The sequence below is a fragment of the Pecten maximus genome, chromosome 13, assembly GCF_902652985.1.
Source record: "Pecten maximus chromosome 13, xPecMax1.1, whole genome shotgun sequence".
Taxonomy (NCBI): domain Eukaryota; kingdom Metazoa; phylum Mollusca; class Bivalvia; order Pectinida; family Pectinidae; genus Pecten; species Pecten maximus.
Genome location: NC_047027.1, coordinates 332,139 through 356,503, shown reverse-complemented (window position 1 = coordinate 356,503; position 24,365 = coordinate 332,139). Strand labels below are relative to the sequence as shown.

General features: G+C 40.4%; 1 protein-coding gene across 2 annotated transcripts in view; it reads right to left on the bottom strand.

Moving 5' to 3' along the window:
* LOC117340339 (vascular endothelial growth factor receptor 1-like) overlaps window positions 1-24,365 on the bottom strand; it is a 56,386-nt gene that overhangs the window by 10,379 nt on the left and 21,642 nt on the right. For both annotated transcript variants that reach the window (XR_004535440.1, XM_033902101.1), the window contains exons 4-17: window positions 23,529-23,679; window positions 19,929-20,068; window positions 19,067-19,221; window positions 14,721-14,952; window positions 14,434-14,581; window positions 13,350-13,495; window positions 11,728-11,847; window positions 10,164-10,283; window positions 9,263-9,417; window positions 7,406-7,477; window positions 6,744-6,927; window positions 6,274-6,384; window positions 2,313-2,491; window positions 1,678-1,800 (exon numbers count right to left, since the gene is read on the bottom strand). Coding sequence is in view for 1 of the 2 variants with exons in the window: in XM_033902101.1 (XP_033757992.1) it covers window positions 1,678-1,800; window positions 2,313-2,491; window positions 6,274-6,384; window positions 6,744-6,927; window positions 7,406-7,477; window positions 9,263-9,417; window positions 10,164-10,283; window positions 11,728-11,847; window positions 13,350-13,495; window positions 14,434-14,581; window positions 14,721-14,952; window positions 19,067-19,221; window positions 19,929-20,068; window positions 23,529-23,679 (2,036 nt within the window). In the remaining variant the exon portion in view is untranslated. The remainder of the gene's footprint in view (window positions 1-1,677; window positions 1,801-2,312; window positions 2,492-6,273; window positions 6,385-6,743; window positions 6,928-7,405; window positions 7,478-9,262; window positions 9,418-10,163; window positions 10,284-11,727; window positions 11,848-13,349; window positions 13,496-14,433; window positions 14,582-14,720; window positions 14,953-19,066; window positions 19,222-19,928; window positions 20,069-23,528; window positions 23,680-24,365) is intronic.

The window sequence follows — 24,365 nt, the reverse complement described above, 5'->3', positions numbered from 1 at the left end:
CATACCCTACACACATACCATACACACATACACTACACACATACACTACACACATACCCTACACACATACCATACACACATACCCTACACACATACCCTACACACATACACTACACACATACCCTACACACATACACTACACACATACACTACACACATACACAACACTACACATACACTACACACGTACACTACACACATACACAACACTACACATACACTACACACATACAATACACACATACCCTACACACATATCCTACACACATACACTACACACATACACTACACACATACCCTACACAATCACTAAACACAACCCATACACTACACACTACACACACATACACTACACCACACACATACAACACACACATACACCACACCCATACACCACACACCAACACTACACACATACACTACACACTACACACACACACTACACACACACTACACACACATACACTACACACATACACCACACAACACCACACAGACACACTACACACATACTACACACACACACTACACACATACACCACACACACATACACACACACATACACTACACACATACACACAACACACACACACAACACACACACACAACCATACACACATACGCCTAACACACATACACTACACCACCATACACACTACACACACAATCCGACACAAACCACAACCCTACCACATACACTACACACATACCCAACTACACACCATACACTACACCACATACACTACACAACACATACCCTACTCACGACACACATACCATACACACATACACTACACAACAAATACACTACACACATACACTACACACATACACTACACACATACCCTACACACATACCATACACACATACCCTACACACATACCCTACACACATACACTACACACATACCCTACACACATACACTACACACATACACTACACACATACACAACACTACACATACACTACACACGTACACTACACACATACACAACACTACACATACACTACACACATACAATACACACATACCCTACACACATATCCTACACACATACACTACACACATACACTACACACATACCCTACACACATACACTACACACATACCCTACACACATACACTACACAAATACACTACACACATACACTACACACATACACTACACACATACCCTACACACATACCATACACATATACCCTACACACATACACTACACACATACACTACACACGTACACTACACACGTACACTACACACGTACACTACACACATACACTACACACATACACTACACACATATACTACACACATACCCTACACACATACATTGCACACATACAATACACACATACAATGCACACATACACTACACACATAAGCTACACACATTATCTAAAATTGATATTGAAGATATAACAGCAGTAGCCGAGTGGTTAAGGTGTCCCGACACTTTATCACTGGCCCTCCACCTCTGGGTTGCGAGTTCGAAACCTACGTGGGGCAGTTGCCAGGTACTGATCGTAGGCTGGTCGTTTTTCTCTGGGTACCCGGCTTTCCTCTACCTCCAAACCTGGCACGTACTTAAATGACCCTTTCTGTTAATACGACGTTAAACAAAAACAAACCAAACAAACCAAATAACAACAAAAGAAACAATTGTTAAGGAATACCTTGGATGTACGTTCGTACATATCAGAGCCCTCCACATCCCGCGCCAGTCCAAAGTCACAGATCTTAGCAATTCTGTTTGGACCGACTAAAATATTCCTCGCCGCCAGGTCACGATGGATTATCTGGTAAAGTAAATACTACAGTTAAAAGTCGATGTAACATAAAGTTTTAAACCAACAAAAGTGACAACATAGTCATTATTATATAAGGCGAGGTCTCAATTCAAACCATTATAGGATTTAATATGGAAATCAGCAGTTTGGTCCACAGTTGTCACGTGATATTTTCAAATTCATGCGCGATGCACAGGAATGTTTAGTCCATTATGTTTAATGATGAATCGGTTATGGAAAGTGCGATCAACACCCTTTAGGGATGGTAAGATAAACACCCTTTAGGGATGGTAAGATAAACACCCTTTATGGATGGTAAGATACACACCCTTTAGGGATGGTAAGATAAACACCCTTTACGGATGGTAAGATAAACACCCTTTATGGATGGTAAGATAAACACCCTTTATGGATGGTAAGATAAACACCCTTTAGGGATGGTAAGATAAACACCCTTTAGGGATGGTAAGATAAACACCCTTTATGGATGGTAAGATAAACACCCTTTATGTTACACTCACCCCTATAGAAGACAGGTACACCATTCCCTTGGCCACGTGGAGGGCGTGGGTCTCCAGCTCCTTCACTGTGGGCGTGTTAATGTCCTCACCGGATGACGCCAGCTGACTTGGGCGGCACTTCCGGAGTTGGGACTGAAGATTGCCACCAGGGACGTACTCCATCAGTATATATAGCGGGTCTGTGAGAGAACAAGATCGTGGGTTTATATATAGATAGCAGGTCTGTGTGAGAACGAGGTCGTGGGTTTATATATAGATAGCAGGTCTGTGTGAGAACGAGGTCGTGGGTTTATATATAGACAGCAGGTCTGCGTGAGAACGAGGTCGTGGGTTTATATATACATGTAGATAGCAGGTCTGTGTGAGAACGAGGTCGTGAGTTTATATATATATAGCAGGTCTGTGTGAGAACGAGGTCGTGGGTTTATATATAGATAGCGGGTCTGTGTGAGAATGAGGTCATGGGTTTATATATATATATATATATATATAGCGGGTCTATGTGAGAACGAGGTCGTGGGTTTATATATAGATAGCGGGTCTGTGTGAGAACGAGGTCGTGGGTTTATATATAGATAGCGGGTCTGTGTGAGAATGAGGTCGTGGGTTTATATATAGATAGCAGGTCTATGTGAGAACGAGGTCGTGGGTTTATATATAGACAGCAGGTCTGTGTGAGAACGAGGTCGTGGGTTTATATATAGACAGCAGGTCTATGTGAGAACGAGGTCGTGGGTTTATATATAGACAGCAGGTCTGTGTGAGAACGAGGTCGTGGGTTTATATATAGATAGCGGGTCTGTGTGAGAATGAGGTCGTGGGTTTATATATATATAGAAGGTCTGTGTGAGAACGAGGTCGTGAGTTTATATATATATAGCAGGTCTGTGTGAGAATGAGGTCGTGGGTTTATATATAGACAGCAGGTCTGTGTGAGAACGAGGTCGTGAGTTTATATATATATAGCAGGTCTGTGTGAGAATGAGGTCGTGGGTTTATATATAGATAGCGGGTCTGTGTGAGAATGAGGTCATGGTTTATATATAGATAGCATTATTACGGTAATAAACCTATACAAATATACATATAATACAAAGGGAGTACATTTATAGCTTGTATATATATATTGACATGTTAACGAGTTATACAATATATTGGTATATATCTAATATATATTGACATGTTAACGAGTTATACAATGTATTGGTATATATAATATATATTGACATGTTAACGTGTCATACAATGTATTGGTATATATAATATATATTGACATGTTAACGAGTTATACAATGTATTGGTATATATATAATATATATTGACATGTTAACGAGTTATACAATATATTGGTAAATATATAATATATATTGACATGTTAACGAGTTATACAATGTATTGGTATATACAATATATATTGACATGTTAACGAGTCATACAATGTATTGGTATATATACAATATATATTGACATGTTAACGAGTTATACAATGTATTGGTATATATATCAATATATGGACATGTTCAACGAGTTTGTTATACCAATGTATTGGTATATATATAATATATATTGACATGTTAACGAGTTATACAATGTATTGGTATATATATAATATATATTGACATGTTAACGAGTTATACAATGTATTGGTATATATATAATATATATTGACATGTTAGCGAGTTATACAATATATTGGTATATATATGATATATATTGACATGTTAACGAGTTATACAATATATTGGTATATATATAATATATATTGACATGTTAACGAGTCATACAATATATTGGTAAATATATAATATATATTGACATGTTAACGAGTCATACAATGTATTGGTATATATAATATATATTGACATGTTAACGAGTTATACAATGTATTGGTATATATAATATATATTGACATGTTAACGAGTTATACAATGTATTGGTATATACAATATATATTGACATGTTAACGAGTTATACAATATATTGGTATATACAATATATATTGACATGTTAACGAGTCATACAATATATTGGTATATATATAATATATATTGACATGTTAACGTGTCATACAATGTATTGGTATATATAATATATATTGACATGTTAACGAGTTATACAATATATTGGTATATACAATCTATATTGACATGTTAACGAGTTATACAATGTATGGTAAGGATAGTGCCTGCTAGAATCAACTATATTGAAGGCTCACATTATCATATTTGCAATTTATTTTCAGGACCATGTCGTAGTCACATTGGCATGATATCCTCCTTTAGGTAGGACCACTATAACACTGTAGGTAGGGTCACTATAACCATGTAGGTAGGGCCACTATAACACTGTAGGTAGGGCCACTATAACACTGTAGGTAGGGCCACTATAACCCTGTAGGTATGGCCACTATAACCCTGTAGGTAGGGCCACTGTAACCCTGTAGGTATGGCCACTATAACCCTGTAGGTAGGGCCACTATAACCCTGTAGGTATGGCCACTATAACCCTGTAGGTATGGCCACTATAACCCTGTAGGTATGGCCACTATAACCCTGTAGGTATGGCCACTATAACCCTGTAGGTAGGGCCACTATAACCCTGTAGGTAGGGCCACTGTAACCCTGTAGGTATGGCCACTATAACCCTGTAGGTAGGGCCACTATAACCCTGTAGGTAGGGCCACTATAACCCTGTAGGTAGGGCCACTGTAACCCTGTAGGTAGGGCCACTGTAACCCTGTAGGTAGGGCCACTATAACCCTGTAGGTATGGCCACTATAACCCTGTAGGTAGGACCACTGTAACCCTGTAGGTAGGGCCACTATAACCCTGTAGGTAGGGCCACTGTAACCCTGTAGGTAGGGCCACTATAACCCTGTAGGTAGGGCCACTGTAACCCTGTAGGTAGGGCCACTGTAACCCTGTAGGTAGGGCCACTATAACCCTGTAGGTATGGCCACTATAACCCTGTAGGTAGGGCCACTATAACCCTGTAGGTAGGGCCACTGTAACCCTGTAGGTAGGGCCACTATAACCCTGTAGGTAGGGCCACTATAACCCTGTAGGTAGGGCCACTGTAACCCTGTAGGTAGGGTCACTATAACCCTGTAGGTAGGACCACTATAACACTGTAGGTAGGGTCACTATAACCCTGTAGGTAGGGCCACTGTAACCCTGTAGGTAGGACCACTATAATCCTGTAGGTATGGCCACTATAACACTGTAGGTAGGGTCACTATAACCCTGTAGGTATGGCCACTATAACCCTGTAGGTAGGGCCACTATAACCCTGTAGGTAGGGCCACTATAACCCTGTAGGTAGGGCCACTATAACACTGTTGGTAGGACCACTATAACACTGTAGGTAGGGTCACTATAACCCTGTAGGTAGGGCCACTATAACCCTGTAGGTAGGGCCACTATAACCCTGTAGGTAGGACCACTATAACACTGTAGGTAGGGTCACTATAACCCTGTAGGTAGGGCCACTATAACCCTGTAGGTAGGGCCACTATAACCCTGTAGGTAGGGCCACTATAACCCTGTAGGTAGGACCACTATAACACTGTAGGTAGGGTCACTATAACCCTGTAGGTAGGGCCACTATAACCCTGTAGGTAGGGCCACTATAACACTGTAGGTAGGGCCACTATAACCCTGTAGGTAGGGCCACTATAACCCTGTAGGTAGGGCCACTATAACACTGTTGGTAGGACCACTATAACACTGTAGGTAGGGTCACTATAACCCTTTGAGTTATATCCCCTGTGAGTTATATCCTTTGAGAAAGCCTTTGAGTTATATCCCCTGTGAGTTATATCCTTTGAGAAAGCCTTTGAGTTATATCCCCTGGCCAATAGATTTCAATATGATAATGTATAAGTTGATCTCACCTTGTTTTGTACAACACCCCAGGTAGCTGACGATGTTTGGATGTTTGTGGATGTAGAAGTTAATCTTACCTTGTTTTGTACAACACCCCAGGTAGCTGACGATGTTTGGATGTTTGTCGATACTCCTCATGATTTCTAACTCCTGGTACAGATCCTCTTTCTCAAGGTCTGACGCACTGTCTGTTTTTGGTAAGAAACATGTAATATACATATGTATCATAAAACATATTATATATATATATTATACAATCTTATCTACATATTATTAGTTACACTCTTTTGATGCTGGCAATATTTGAAAATAAAGTAATAGTCTGATTTAAAAATAATGATAAAATAAAAACTAGTAAGTATCTGAATACGTATGTCTCGCGCCGTTATAGAGATGTCTATCTACTGTTTATGTTCAAATGATTATTTATGAGTTGTTTTTTTCTAGCGTTAATATTCATCTAGACGCCCATACCCTAACCTTACTGTAATCAATAAAACATGATAATTGAACATTTCACAATTATAACGAAATAACAATAACTTACCTCTACACGTTTTCACAGCGACCATTTCCCACTTGCCGAAACCGGAAACATTCAAAGCTCGTGCCATCATGACTTTTCCGAAGCGACCTTGACCCAGATCGATACCGAGCTGAAGCCGCTGGCGCGGGAATTCATCGGCTGGGGATATCTTTGTGTCCTTAGTGTTTGTGGAGTGGTACTTTGTCTGTAATGTGTAATGACAATAAGAGAATTACCATTGTTTAACCATGGTCGGTAGTAAAACGTTCTTCACTTTCAGTTTAAGTATGAAATATTATCACACGGAGGTAAGAAAAACAACGCAGTTAGTAAAACACGGACCTAATTACAAAGTTAGTAAAACACGGACCTAATTACAAAGTTAGTAAAACACGGACCTAATTACAAAGTTAGTAAAACACGGACCTAATTACAAAGTTAGTAAAACACGGACCTAATTACAAAGTTAGTAAAACACGGACCTAATTACAAAGTTAGTAAAACACGGACCTAATTACAAAGTTAGTAAAACACGGACCTAATTACAAAGTTAGTAAAACACGGACCTAATTACAAAGCCGTCATTCTAACTAAAACTGGATAAAACGAAGGCGGGAAATGAACAAAATATAAAGATTTGCATTGAAACCTTCTATTTAACCAAGTGTTAAGTAACAACTTACCATATTCATTTCGGAGCTTGATCCACTATACCCAGTGTTGACAGAATACACGGCTTTCATCGGCATCTCCTCCTGGGGATAAAACAGAATCAGTACAGGCCACGTCTATAATATCACAACCAGGCCACGTCTATATCACAACCAGGCCACGTCTATAATATCACAACCAGGCCACGTCTATATCACAACCAGGCCACGTCTATATAATATCACAACCAGGCCACGTCTATATCACAACCAGGACACGTCTATATCACAACCAGGCCACGTCTATAATATCACAACCAGGCCACGTCTATAATATCCTAACCAGGCCACGTCTATATCACAACCAGGCCACGTCTATATCACAACCAGGCCACGTCTATATCACAACCAGGCCACGTCTATAATATCACAACCAGGCCACGTCTATAATATCACAACCAGGCCACGTCTATAATATCACAATCAGGCCACGTCTATAATATCACAACCAGGCCGCGTCTATAATATCACAACCAGGTCACGTCTATAATATCACAACCAGGCCACGTCTATAATATCACAACCAGGCCACGTCTATAATATCACAACCTGGTCACGTCTATAATATCACACCAGGCCACGTCTATAATATCACAACCAGGCCACGTCTATAATATCACAACTAGGCCACGTCTATAATATCACAACCAGGCCACGTCTATAATATCACAACCAGGCCACGTCTATAATATCATAACCTGGCCACGTCTATAATATCACAACCTGGCCATGTCTATACTATCACAACCAGGCCAAGTCTATATCACAACCTGGCCCCGTCTATAGTATCACAACCAGGCCACGTCTATATCACAACCAGGCCACGTCTATATCACAACCTGGTCACGTCTATAATATCACAACCAGGCCACGTCTATAATATCACAACCTGGTCACGTCTATAATATCACAACCTGGCCACGTCTATATCACGACCAGGCCACGTCTATATCACAACCTGGCCACGTCTATAATATCACAACCAGGCCACGTCTATAATATCACAACCAGGCCACGTCTATAATATCACAACCAGGCCACGTCTATAATATCACAACCAGGTCACGTCTATAATATCACAACCTGGTCACGTCTATAATATCACAACCTGGCCACGTCTATATCACGACCAGGCCACGTCTATATCACAACCAGGCCACGTCTATAATATCACAACCTGACCACGTCTATAATATCACAACCAGGCCACGTCTATAATATCACAACCAGACCACGTCTATAATATCACAACCAGGCCACGTCTATAATATCACAACCAGGCCACGTCTATATCACAACCAGGTCACGTCTATATCACAACCAGGCCACGTCTATATCACAACCAGGCCACGTCTTTATCACAACCAGGCCACGTCTATAATATCACAACCAGGCCACGTCTATAATATCACAACCTGGCCACGTCTATAATATCACAACCAGGCCAAGTCTATATCACAACCTGGCCCCGTCTATAGTATCACAACCAGGTCACGTCTATAATATCAGAACCAGGCCAAGTCTATATCACAACCTGGCCACGTCTATAATATCACAACCAGGTCACGTCTATAATATCACAACCAGGCCACGTCTATAATATAACAACCAGGCCACGTCTATAATATCACAACCAGGCCACGTCTATAATATCACAACCAGGCCACGTCTTTATCACAACCAGGCCACGTCTATAATATCACAACCAGGCCACGTCTATAATATCACGACTTCCGTTAGACCATTTCTCTATGTTATATAAACACTAAGATTGTGTAGTCCCTGTTTGATGACGTGTTAGTATGTACACTAAGGTTGTGTTGGCCTCACCTCGTCTTTCTTCCGTCGACACCAAACGATACATAATATCAGGAGTATGATGATGAGTAGGGCCCCGGATGTAGCTCCAACGATGGAGTAGATCTCTTCTGCCTGAATGGCTTCGTCGTCTGGACTCTCGCCGGAGTTATCGTTCGTGTTGGTACCTGTCGTAATAAACATCGTGTAATTTAATCTATCGGACAAAGTCCTGTCACGTGTATCGAAAAAAAATAATACATTTGGTTTTCATAGACAACGTCATGATAGATATACCGGAAGTCCACAAAGTCAACCCATATGTACCGAAAAAATATAACTCTTGATTGTCATAGACAACGTCATGATAATTATACCGGAAGTCCACAAATTCCTACCACACATAGAATTACTACCTTCTGTTGAAGTGAGCCTCATCACTCTAAATCCAGTGTCAGTCTGATGTCTGTTACAACTACCTACGTAGTCCTAACTCATGGGAGGATATCGACACCGTGGACAACAGTAGGATGTTTATAACACAACCTCCATTACCTGGACTCTCTGACGCTATATTCACTTGTTAAAACATCGGTCTTTAACATCGGCTGTCGTGATTGACAGATTGACCTATGTTTTAAGGAAACCCATGTTCTAATTGAATAAGGTATATTGGATTATTAAGGCTCCCTGTGTTATTTTCGTTTCCACGATTCTCTAATACGTGTCACGTGCTTACTTAATTAAAATTTTTCCAATAGATTAACTTTTAAGCTGATGACGTCACCTAAAAAACCTAAACAACAATTGTTAACACCTGTTTTGTACAAAATTTTGCATTTGCATGCAAAGACAATTACAATAATAACTCTTAAGTCATTAACAGAAATCATAACATTTAAAATAAAAACGTAACATGTGTAGTGTTACTGACATGTTTTCCCGTTGTCGTCGAGGACCCAGCCATCATGACAGGAACAAAGAAAGCTACCATTGTAGTTAGTACACTGCTGTTCACAGGCCACCTTCTCCGTCAACTGACACTCGTTCACATCTGTCGAGATAAATAAGGAAAGTGTCGAGATAAACAAGGAAAGTGTCGAGATAAAAGGAAAGTTTCGAGATAAACATGGAAAGTGTCGAGATAAACAAGGAAAGTGTCGAGATAAATAAGGAAAGTGTCGAGATAAACAAGGAAAGTGTCGAGATAAACATGGAAAGTGTCGAGATAAACAAGGAAAGTGTCGAGATAAACAAGGGATGTGTATAAAAAGGCAGTGTCGAGAAAACATGGTAAAGGTCGAGATAACATGGAAAGTGCAGATTAACAAGGAAAGGTCGAGATAAACAAGAAATGTCGAATAAACAGAAAGTCGTAATAAAAATGCATAAAAGTGTCGTAACAGGAATGTCTTCCGGTGTCGGTCGAGGACCCAGGTCAGACAGGAACAAGAAAGCGTACAGGGTAGTTAGAAACGATCTGATTCAACAGGTCCACCTAAACATGGGAAGTGTCGAGATCAACCAGGAAAGTGTCGAGATAAACAAGGAAAGTGTCGAGATAAACAAGGAAAGTGTCGAGATAAATAAGGAAAGTATCGAGATAAACAGGGAAAGTGTCGAGATAAACAGAGAAAGTGTCGAGATAAACAAGGAAAGTGTCGAGATAACAAGGAAAGTGTCGAGATAAACAAGGAAAGTGTCGAGATAAACAAGGAAAGTGTCGAGATGAATAAGGAAAGTGTCCAGATAAACATGGGAAGTGTCGAGATCAACCAGGAAAGTGTCCAGATAAATAAGGAAAGTGTCGAGATAAATAAGGAAAGTGTCGAGATCAACATGGAAAGTGTCGAGATAAACAAGGAAAGTGTCGAGATAAACAGGGAAAGTGTCGAGATAAACAAGAAAAGTGTCGAGATAAACAAGGAAAGTGTCGAGATAAACATGGAAAGTGTCGAGATAAACAAGGAAAGTGTCGAGATAAATAAGGAAAGTGTCGAGATAAACATGGAAAGTGTCGAGATAAATAAGGAAAGTGTCGAGATAAACAAGGAAAGTGTCGAGATAAATAACGATAGATATACAATGTATAAGAAGAGATCGAGATTAACAAGGAAAGTATCAATCAAACAAGAGAAGGTTCGATATTAACGAGTGGAGATTCGAGATAAACGAGGAAAAAGTCGAAATATACAAGGAAACATAGAGTAATATATTTCGTCAGAACAGACAGGATATAAATTTGTTTTGATATTAGCATATTTCATTTTCAAATATACAAATTGGATCGGACACAAGTGCAAAACTTATAATCTGTATAATTCCATAAACATCAATGGTTAACTATACATGTACATATGACCGTAACTTTTTAAGAAACAATGGTGATGAAAATTTTCAAAAGTAACTGTACCCGTAAGTAAATAGCATGTATCGCTCTGTAGTGCTCCACTGCGCATGATCATATTTAATGTGTCTGGTGACGTTTCCTGTCTTACCTTGACACGTTTTACTGTCAGCCTGTAGTTTGTACCCGTTGTCACACGTACACGTGTATGTACCTAGTCCGTTCTCACAGCCGTGGTCACAATCGTGATCAAAACTGCATTCGTCAACATCTGTAAATAATTCAATATATTACGTATGTACCAATGGTAAATTGTATGTTACAACAACGAGTTTGATGTTTAGGTTTATCTTTAAACTATCTATTCTGATCTTGTATGACTTATACTAACCTTGTATGTCTTGTAATGACCTTGTATGACATACACTGACCTTGTATGTCTTGTAATGACCTTGTATGTCTTGTAATGACCTTGTATGACATACACTGACCTTGTATGACTTATACTAACCTTGTATGTCTTGTAATGACCTTGTATGTCTTGTAATGACCTTGTATGTCTTGTAATGACCTTGTATGACATACACTGACCTTGTATGACTTATACTAACCTTGTATGACGTATACTCTCCTTGTATGACCTACACTGACCATGTGTGATATACACTGACCTTGTATGTCTTGTAATGACCTTGTATGACTTATACTAACCTTGTATGACTTATACTAACCTTGTATGTCTTGTAATGACCTTGTATGACTTATACTAACCTTGTATGTCTTGTAATGACCTTGTATGACCTATACTGACCTTGTATGACCTATACTGACCTTGTATGACCTATACTGACCTTGTATGACCTATACTGACCTTGCATGACCTTGTATGACTTATACTAACCTTGTATGTCTTGTAATGACCTTGTATGTCTTGTAATGACCTTGTATGACATACACTGACCTTGTATGACATACACTGACCTTGTATGACTTATACTAACCTTGTATGTCTTGTAATGACCTTGTATGACATACACTGACCTTGTATGACATACACTGACCTTGTATGTCTTATACTAACCTTGTATGACATACACTGACCTTGTATGACATACACTGACCTTGTATGACATACACTGACCTTGTATGACATACACTGACCTTGTATGACTTATACTAACCTTGTATGACTTATACTAACCTTGTATGTCTTGTAATGACCTTGTATGACATACACTGACCTTGTGTGATATACACTGACCTTGTATGACATATCCTGAGTATGACCTATACTGAGTATGACCTATACTGAGTATGACCTATACTGAGTATGACCTATACTGACCATGTGTGACATATCCTGACCTTGTATGACCTATACTGACCTTGTATGATCTATACTGACCTTGTATGACCTATACTGACCTTGTATGACCTATACTGACCTTGTATGACCTATACAGAGTATGACCTATACTGACCTTGTATGACCTATACTGACCTTGTATGACCTATACTGACCTTGTATGACCTATACTAAGTATGACCTATACTGTCCTTGTATGACCTATACTGACCTTGTATGACCTATACTGACCTTGTATGATCTATACTGACCTTGTATGACCTATACTGACCTTGTATGACCTATACTGACCTTGTATGACCTATACTGAGTATGACCTATACTGTCCTTGTATGACCTATACTGACCTTGTATGACCTATACTGACCTTGTATGACCTATACTGACCTTGTATGACCTATACTGACCTTGTATGACCTGTACTGCCATTCCATGGGCGATACTGTTGTAGGCCTTACAGGTATATGTACCAAAGTCATTTTCAGTGATTGTGTTGATTGTTAGTGTGGCGTTCAGCTCTACAGAATTCACTTTGGTGAGGCTTTGATTTATCCTGAAACAATAAAAGTCGATTAAATCAAATATATCTTTTACATCCTCTCTGCTCGAAATCAATAAAATATCGCCCTGCTTACATTTATATAATGACGAACTAATTACATTCTGATCAGAAACCACGACGTCATAGTATCCAAAATATGAACGTAGTACACACGGCCAAAAACTACGACGTCATATTATACAACACATGAACGTAGTACACACGACCAGAAACTACGACGTCATAGTACACATGAACGTAGTACACACGACCAGAAACTACGACGTCATATTATACAACACATGAACGTAGTACACACGACCAGAAACTACGACGTCATAATACACAAGAACGTAGTACACACGGCCAAAAACTACGACGTCATATTATACAACACATGCACGTAGTACACACGACCAGAAACTACGACGTCATATTATACAACACATGAACGTAGTACACACGACCAGAAACTACGACGTCATAATACACATGAACGTAGTACACACGGCCAAAAACTACGACGTCATATTATACAACACATGCACGTAGTACACATGACCAGAAACTACGACGTCATAGTACACATGAACGTAGTACACACGACCAAAAACCACGACGTCATAGTACACAACAAATAAACGTAGTACACATGGCCGAAAACGACGTCAGAATACACAACACATGAACTTAACATTTAGCGATTCATGGTAAATATATCCAGAAAGCCAATATTGTTATTACCTCATGAGTGTTGAAAAATAAATTTCATTTCTCCTATTTTTACTTTATCTGTAAAAGTACCCAGCGATAAAAAACAACACATTTTTATGTTTTTGACCTGGGAGTGACGTCGGAAAGAGAACAGCCGTTTTCGCGGGAAAGTGTTGTACAATAGACACACACAATGTTAGTAGGTAATCTATATCATACACTCTGGTTAAACATACCTTGATGACGCCGATATCAACAGGTCATTAAAATACCACAACACCAGAGTTGGGGCGGGGTTAGCACAAATTGAGCAGCTGAGAACAACCTTGTGATGGCCGAGAAGTCCATATGTCGACAACTGGGACGCCACGACCATCGGAGCGCCTACAATAGACATATTAAATCGATCATATAGTTTAATTAACAGTACAATAATCCTGAGATAAGTAATTATGTCCAAAAGAGCATTGCTGCAACATCCCTATCAAAGATGACGCGCGTTAACATCGCCTACGTTCCGTACCTGATACAGTAATGTTGATGGTGTCCTTGTCGACGCCTGCGTGATGAGGAACCAGACACGTGTAACTTCCGGTGTTGTTATACATTACAGGGTAGTACATGAGATTATAATAAAACCCGGTAGCGTTCTCCATGACGTAGGTTGTGATCGTGACGTCATCATAATGCCTCTCTTCGGAATCCATTAGCTGCAACATCGGTCCTGTTCCGAAACTTACAATTTCCCAGTACATCTGCAAAATCGACAGGCTTTCATTTTGTTTTTGTTTTCATGATTTTGATATTGGTTACAAAATAGTTTACGAGTTCTTCAGGATATAACCCAGAAGGCACATCATATCACCTGTCACGAGTCACCAATCCTCAAATCATATCACCTGTCACAAGTCACCAATCCACAAATCAGATCACCTGTCACCTGTCACAAGTCACCAATCCTCAAATCATATCACCTGTCACAAGTCACCAATCCTCAAATCATATCACCTGTCACGAGTCACCAATCCTCAAATCCTATCATCTGTCACGAGTCACCAATCCTCAAATAATATCACCTGTCACGAGTCACCAATCCTCAAATCAGATCACCTGTCACATGTCACCGACCCTCAAATCAGATCACCTGTCACGAGTCACCAATCCTCAAATCCTATCACCTGTCACAAGTCACAAGTCACCAATCCTCAAATCCTATCACCTGTCACGAGTCACCAATCCTCAAATCATATCACCTGTCACGAGTCACCAATCCTCAAATCATATCACCTGTCACGAGTCACCAATCCTCAAATCATATCACCTGTCACATGTCACCAATCCTCAAATCATATCACCTGTCACAAGTCACCAATCCTCAAATCATATCACCTGTCACATGTCACCAATCCTCAAATCAGACCACCTGTCACGAGTCACCAATCCTCAAATCATATCACCTGTCACGAGTCACCAATCCTCAAATCATATCACCTGTCACAAGTCACCAATCCTCAAATCATATCACCTGTCACAAGTCACCAATCCTCAAATCCTATCATCTGTCACGAGTCACCAATCCTCAAATAATATCACCTGTCACGAGTCACCAATCCTCAAATCAGATCACCTGTCACATGTCACCAATCCTCAAATCAGATCACCTGTCACGAGTCACCAATCCTCAAATCCTATCACCTGTCACAAGTCACAAGTCACCAATCCTCAAATCCTATCACCTGTCACGAGTCACCAATCCTCAAATCATATCACCTGTCACGAGTCACCAATCCTCAAATCATATCACCTGTCACGAGTCACCAATCCTCAAATCATATCACCTGTCACATGTCACCAATCCTCAAATCATATCACCTGTCACAAGTCACCAATCCTCAAATCATATCACCTGTCACATGTCACCAATCCTCAAATCAGACCACCTGTCACGAGTCACCAATCCTCAAATCATATCACCTGTCACGAGTCACCAATCCTCAAATCATATCACCTGTCACATGTCACCAATCCTCAAATCCTATCACCTGTCACGAGTCACAAATCCTCAGATCATATCACCTGTCACGAGTCACCAATCCTCAAATAATATCACCTGTCACAAGTCACCAATCCTCAAATCATATCACCTGTCACGAGTCACCAATCCTCAAATCATATCACCTGTCACCTGTCACCAATCCTCAAATCATATCACCTGTCACGAGTCACCAATCCTCAAATCATATCACCTGTCACGAGTCACCAATCCTCAAATCATATCACCTGTCACATGTCACCAATCCTCAAATCCTATCACCTGTCACGAGTCACCAATCCTCAAATCATATCACCTGTCACCTGTCACCAATCCTAAAATTCTATCACCTATTACCTGTCACGAGTCACCAATCCTCAAATCATATCACCTGTCACGAGTCACCAATCCTCAAATAATATCACCTGTCACGAGTCACCAATCCTCAAATCATATCACCTGTCACGAGTCACCAATCCTCAAATCATATCACCTGTCACGAGTCACCAATCCTCAAATCATATCACCTGTCACATGTCACCAATCCTCAAATCATATCACCTGTCACAAGTCACCAATCCTCAAATCATATCACCTGTCACATGTCACCAATCCTCAAATCAGACCACCTGTCACGAGTCACCAATCCTCAAATCATATCACCTGTCACGAGTCACCAATCCTCAAATCATATCACCTGTCACAAGTCACCAATCCTCAAATCATATCACCTGTCACAAGTCACCAATCCTCAAATCCTATCATCTGTCACGAGTCACCAATCCTCAAATAATATCACCTGTCACGAGTCACCAATCCTCAAATCAGATCACCTGTCACATGTCACCAATCCTCAAATCAGATCACCTGTCACGAGTCACCAATCCTCAAATCCTATCACCTGTCACAAGTCACAAGTCACCAATCCTCAAATCCTATCACCTGTCACGAGTCACCAATCCTCAAATCATATCACCTGTCACGAGTCACCAATCCTCAAATCATATCACCTGTCACGAGTCACCAATCCTCAAATCATATCACCTGTCACATGTCACCAATCCTCAAATCATATCACCTGTCACAAGTCACCAATCCTCAAATCATATCACCTGTCACATGTCACCAATCCTCAAATCAGACCACCTGTCACGAGTCACCAATCCTCAAATCATATCACCTGTCACGAGTCACCAATCCTCAAATCATATCACCTGTCACATGTCACCAATCCTCAAATCCTATCACCTGTCACGAGTCACAAATCCTCAGATCATATCACCTGTCACGAGTCACCAATCCTCAAATAATATCACCTGTCACAAGTCACCAATCCTCAAATCATATCACCTGTCACGAGTCACCAATCCTCAAATCATATCACCTGTCACCTGTCACCAATCCTCAAATCATATCACCTGTCACGAGTCACCAATCCTCAAATCATATCACCTGTCACGAGTCACCAATCCTCAAATCATATCACCTGTCACATGTCACCAATCCTCAAATCCTATCACCTGTCACGAGTCACCAATCCTCAAATCATATCACCTGTCACCTGTCACCAATCCTAAAATTCTATCACCTATTACCTGTCACGAGTCACCAATCCTCAAATCATATCACCTGTCACGAGTCACCAATCCTCAAATAATATCACCTGTCACAAGTCACCAATCCTCAAATCATATCACCTGTCACAAGTCACCAATCCTCAAATCCTATCACCCGTCACAAGTCACCAATCCTCAAAACCTATCACCTGTCACGAGTCACCAATCCTCAAATCCTATCACCTGTCACATGTCACCAATCCTCAAATCCTATCACCTGTCACATGTCACCAATCCTCAAATCCTATCACCTGTCACGAGTCACCAATCCTCAAATCATATCACCTGTCACATGTCACCAATCCTCAAATCCTATCAGCTTTGTCAGAGTATCTCTATAATACCTTAGGTTGGTAAGTACACTAATCCTGTAGGGACCACAGAACCAAATCAAAAATAGATTGTGGGTTTTCCCCGTTTGGGCAGAAGATTTAAGAGGAAGGTGAATGCATCGTGGCCTACTGATTGGATATTTAGGTGAGAGAAGTTTCCAAAGTTTTATGTGTGGCTGGGCAATACATGTAGATGTAAAATATATAGAAAACAGGAAATATCTTTAAAAAAGATAAACGGCATATTTTTAATGCTGGTGTTTATAATGTAAAACTGCTGGTGAAATACATTAAGGAACTAATTGATAAATGCGTTTTAGCCCGGATAACAAAATTATGTCAGTTTGAATCATTTTTGGTGATAGTAAGACTGCATTTGAATCAGGAATATAATTTCATTAATATGTCATTTGAATAGATACATCCACTTATTCAGTTTGCATTCAATCTTAATTTTGTTTCGTCTTTAACTGCATATCTGCATTTTGCATTTACCGCTACATTGACCAATCACATATACTTCATCTTGACCAATAACGCCACTTGTCGCGTCATATCCGGGACCAAAAGAATATTATACGGCTATGCTGCAAAAGTTATTTTTTTCCTAGCCTGTTTTTGTCAGGGGGAGTTAATTTAGTGTGTATTTTGTTGTAAATTTAGATGAATTTTTGGTGCTGAATTCAAAACAAAATGGTGGCCCCCATATAAAAAAAGTTAAAATTGGTAGAATTTGTAATCATTCTATTTAGAGGTTTCCGAGATGACATTCTTCAAAATTATGGCTACTGGACCAGTGTTGAAAACTCCACTTAGGCAGCATAGTGGTAAACGTTAACATTACCGTCTATGGGAAATCATTTGGTTCCGTGGTTCCTATATATAATACCTTAGGTTGGTAAGGGAATCCTGTGACGAGGCACGTGACCCTCAGGGTACCCATCACCACAACATTGGACTTATAGTGGCTCGGTTCTACGATCTTCACCATCTCCTGATACAGAGCTTCGTCCTTCGCGGCATCGCTGTAGTTCGTGATGATAGCTGTAACAGAGAGACGAGGGTAATTAGCTTAGAACAGAACCGTTTGACTCGACACCGATCAAACCAGGACAACAGCATCAGCCGATTAAATAAGGGCAATCATGTGAAGGTCATCGCGATACACGATCGAGTGTTCCGGTTATCACAGTAATATACACATCGTGATATCAGATCGTGTGTTATCACGGTAATATACACATCGTGATATCAGATCGTGTGTTATCACGGTAATATACACATCGTGATATCAGATCGTGTGTTATCACGGTAATATACACATCGTGATATCAGATCGTGTGTTATCACGGTAATATACACATCGTGATATCAGATCGTGTGTTATCACAGTAATATACACATCGTGATATCAGATCGTGTGTTATCACGGTAATATACACATCGTGATATCAGATCGTGTGTTATCACGGTAATATACACATCGTGATCATGTTGGTGTCGGTCCTACTACATCGCTGATTACGAACCCTTGCTCTGTCATTCACGTTCCTTTACCCTGTAGGACGTAATGGCCACTGTACAGACTCTTCAGCACCAGTACCTCGACCTTTACATACAACTAAGCTGTAAGGTGATGATTTCAATTTCGCTTTTGTAAATTGACCATTTCTAGATAGTAACATACCACCTTCCCCTACCTTACAGACGTAGCGATGCCATTTTTTTTGATGTTATATAAGGTGACTTACTATTTAGCGCCACCTTGCGGCTTGACCAGCCCTTGTCGTTCGTGGCTATACACGTGTAAACTCCTTCGTCGTCACTGGTCACATTTAAAATCACCAGTTTAGTGAAAATCATCTCACTCCCGCGATTAAAGATGTAAAATCTGAAATACAAAACAAAGACATACGAGTAATGGATTGAATTCGTGAGAAATGTTCTGACGCTGTAGATAAAGAATAACGTCAATATTCTATAGTGTATCCCACCACTCTGTTATGCAACGCCAGTTTTGATTGGTTTAAAACCGTGTGGCCTTCGTTATTAATTTAATTGCAAAATATCCTCGTCCTCGTTGTATATCCTGCAACAATACACGAATCATCGTTAATTATTTCTTGAGTAATCATTTGTTGGTAATATCACATAACCCTGAATAATTTAAAGTAACTAATTTGTATATCCTGTTTCCTCACAAGCATTACCAACAAACCTCCAATGTCGTATGTCACAATGTTACAGTATTGTAATGTAACAAACCTCCAATGTCGTACGTCACAATGTTACAGTATTGTAATGTAACAAACCTCCAATGTCGTATGTCACAATGTTACAGTATTGTAATGTAACAAACCTCCAATGTCGTATGTCACAATGTTATCAGTATTATAATGTAACAAACCTCCAATGTCGTATGTCACAATGTTATCAGTATTATAATGTAACAAACCTCCAATGTCGTATGTCACAATGTTATCAGTATTATAATGTAACAAACCTCCAATGTCGTATGTCACAATGTTACAGTATTGTAATGTAACAAACCTCCAATGTCGTATGTCACAATGTTACAGTATTGTAATGTAACAAACCTCCAATGTCGTATGTCACAATGTTACAGTATTGTAATGTAACAAACCTCCAATGTCGTATGTCACAATGTTACAGTATTGTAATGTAACAAACCTCCAATGTCGTATGTCACAATGTTATCAGTATTATAATGTAACAAACCTCCAATGTCGTATGTCACAATGTTATCAGTATTATAATGTAACAAACCTCCAATGTCATATGTCACAATGTTATCAGTATTATAATGTAACAAACCTCCAATGTCGTATGTCACAATGTTATCAGTATTATAATGTAACAAACCTCCAATGTCGTATGTCACAATGTTATCAGTATTATAATGTAACAAACCTCCAATGTCGTATGTCACAATGTTACAGTATTGTAATGTAACAAACCTCCAATGTCGTACGTCACAATGTTACAGTATTGTAATGTAACAAACCTCCAATGTCGTACGTCACAATGTTACAGTATTATAATGTAACAAACCTCCAATGTCGTATGTCACAATGTTACAGTATTGTAATGTAACAAACCTCCAATGTCGTACGTCACAATGTTACAGTATTGTAATGTAACAAACCTCCAATGTCGTATGTCACAATGTTACAGTATTGTAATGTAACAAACCTCCAATGTCGTATGTCACAATGTTACAGTATTGTAATGTAACAAACCTCCAATGTCGTATGTCACAATGTTACAGTATTGTAATGTAACAAACCTCCAATGTCGTATGTCACAATGTTACAGTATTGTAATGTAACAAACCTCCAATGTCGTATGTCACAATGTTACAGTATTGTAATGTATTACAAATCATTCTTATCCTAGACCATAGAGGTGTAGTGATTTACAAAGTAGTCTTCAGTGAATCTACCCTCAGGATTCTTCCTCTTTGGTGTCAGAAGCCTAATTTGATGTTCACCTGTAACACGAGTGATGACTGACCTTTATCAGGAGTGATGACTGACCTTTACCTGGAGTGATGACTGACCTTTACCTGGAGTGGTGACTGACCTTTATCAGGAGTGGTGACAGACCTTTACCTGGAGTGGTGACTGACCTTTACCTGGAGTGGTGACTGACCTTGATCAGGAGTGGTGACTGACCTTTATCTCGAGTGGTGACTGACCTTTACCTGGAGTGGTGACTGACCTTGATCAGGAGTGGTGACTGACCTTTAACTGGAGTGGTGACTGACCTTTACCTGGAGTGGTGACTGACCTTTACCTGGAGTGGTGACTGACCTTTATCAGGAGTTGTGACTGACCTTTACCTGGAGTGATGACTGACCTTTACCGGGAGTAGTGACTGACCTTTATCAGGAGTGGTGACTGACCTTTACCTGGAGTGATGACTGACCTTTACCTGGAGTAGTGACTGACCTTTACCTGGAGTAATGACTGACCTTTACCAGGAGTGGTGACAGACCTTTACCTGGAGTGGTGACTGACCTTTATCTGGAGTGGTGACTGACCTTTACCTGGAGTGGTGACTGACCTTGATCAGGAGTGGTGACTGACCTTTACCTGGAGTGGTGACTGACCTTTACCTGGAGTGGTGACTGACCTTTACCTGGAGTGGTGACTGACCTTTACCAGGAGTGGTGACTGAACTTTACCTGGACTGGTGACTGACCTTTACCTGGAGTGATGACAGACCTTTACCTGGAATGGTGACTGACTTTTACCTGGAGTGGTGACTGACCTTTACCTGGAGTGGTGACTGACCTTTATCAGGAGTGGTGACTGACGTTTATCAGGAGTGGTGACTGACCTTTACCTGGAGTGATGACTGACCTTTACCTGGAGTGGTGACTGACCTTTATCAAGAGTGGTGACTGACGTTTATCAGGAGTGGTGACTGACCTTTACCTGGAGTGATGACTGACCTTTACCTGGAGTGATGACTGACCTTTACCTGGAGTAGTGACTGACCTTTACCTGGAGTGATGACTGACCTTTACCTGGAGTAATGACTGACCTTTACCAGGAGTGGTGACAGACCTTTACCTGGAGTGGTGACTGACCTTTACCTGGAGTGGTGACTGACCTTTATCAGGAGTGGTGACTGACCTTTATCTCGAGTGGTGACTGACCTTTACCTGGAGTGGTGACTGACCTTGATCAGGAGTGGTGACTGACCTTTAACTGGAGTGGTGACTGACCTTTACCTGGAGTGGTGACTGACCTTTACCTGGAGTGGTGACTGACCTTTATCAGGAGTTGTGACTGACCTTTACCTGGAGTGATGACTGACCTTTACCGGGAGTAGTGACTGACCTTTATCAGGAGTGGTGACTGACCTTTACCTGGAGTGATGACTGACCTTTACCTGGAGTAGTGACTGACCTTTACCTGGAGTAATGACTGACCTTTACCAGGAGTGGTGACAGACCTTTACCTGGAGTGGTGACTGACCTTTACCTGGAGTGGTGACTGACGTTTATCAGGAGTGATGACTGACCTTTACCTGGAGTGGTGACTGACCTTTACCTGGAGTGGTGACTGACCTTTACCTGGAGTGGTGACTGATCTTTACCTGGAGTGGTGACTGACCTTGATCAGGAGTGGTGACTGACCTTTACCTGGAGTGGTGACTGACCTTTACCTGGAGTGATGACTGACCTTTACCTGGAGTGATGACTGACCTTTACCTGGAGTGATGACTGACCTTTACCTGGAGTGGTGACTGACCTTTACCAGGGGTTGTGACTGACCTTTACCTGGAGCGATGACTGACCTTGACCAGGAGAAGCGACTTACCTTTCGTCCGTTCCGTTGTTGATGGTCTCGCCATTCCTTTGCCAGATGATGTCTTGTATCGGTGGTACGGCAGAGGCCTCACAGGAAAGTCCGGCCATCCCGCCGATAGACGCTGATATATTGTTAGCGAATACGTGTAAAAACGGAACATCTGTAATTACAAAGTCATGACGTAATAATGGGTTTAGTTTTTAATTTGGTATTGTTTAAGGTAGATAAGGTTATTAAGAGTGACCTCCCCTGCGTGAGAAATCAATTCGTGATGTCAGTTTGTGTTGTCTCCTTGTCATAGTGCAGAACTGATGCCGACTTTATAGTGCTACCTCTCTGAATCATACTGCCGAAGACACCCAGCAGCACACCCCACCCGGTCACATAATACTGACAACGAGCGAACCTGTCGTCCCACTCCAAAAACTGCTGAGCGTTAAGCAGGAGTACCAAATACCATTTTTAAAGACTCTGGTATGTCTCGGCCAGGGGACAGAACCCGAAGCCTTCCTCACAGGGGCGAACGCTCTCATTACGTTATTAGAAAATAACAAAATTAATATTACAAATCTATTCATTCTTTTTATTTTTTCGTTATAAATCCCTGCTGATTACCATTACAATATTACGTCGTTTAGAAAAGCAGAAACAAAAAGACAAAATAACAAAAAATATTGAAATCAGAAGCATTCATGGCACCCTGTTTGAATACGAGTAAGTATTTGATTGAACAACTGTTCGGTAGATCTCCACTGTAAAAAGCCTGTACCCTTCCGAAGATTACCAACACTGGACTTGGTGATATTGTTACTTATGTTTATGACAATATATCGGTTTCTAGGGTCA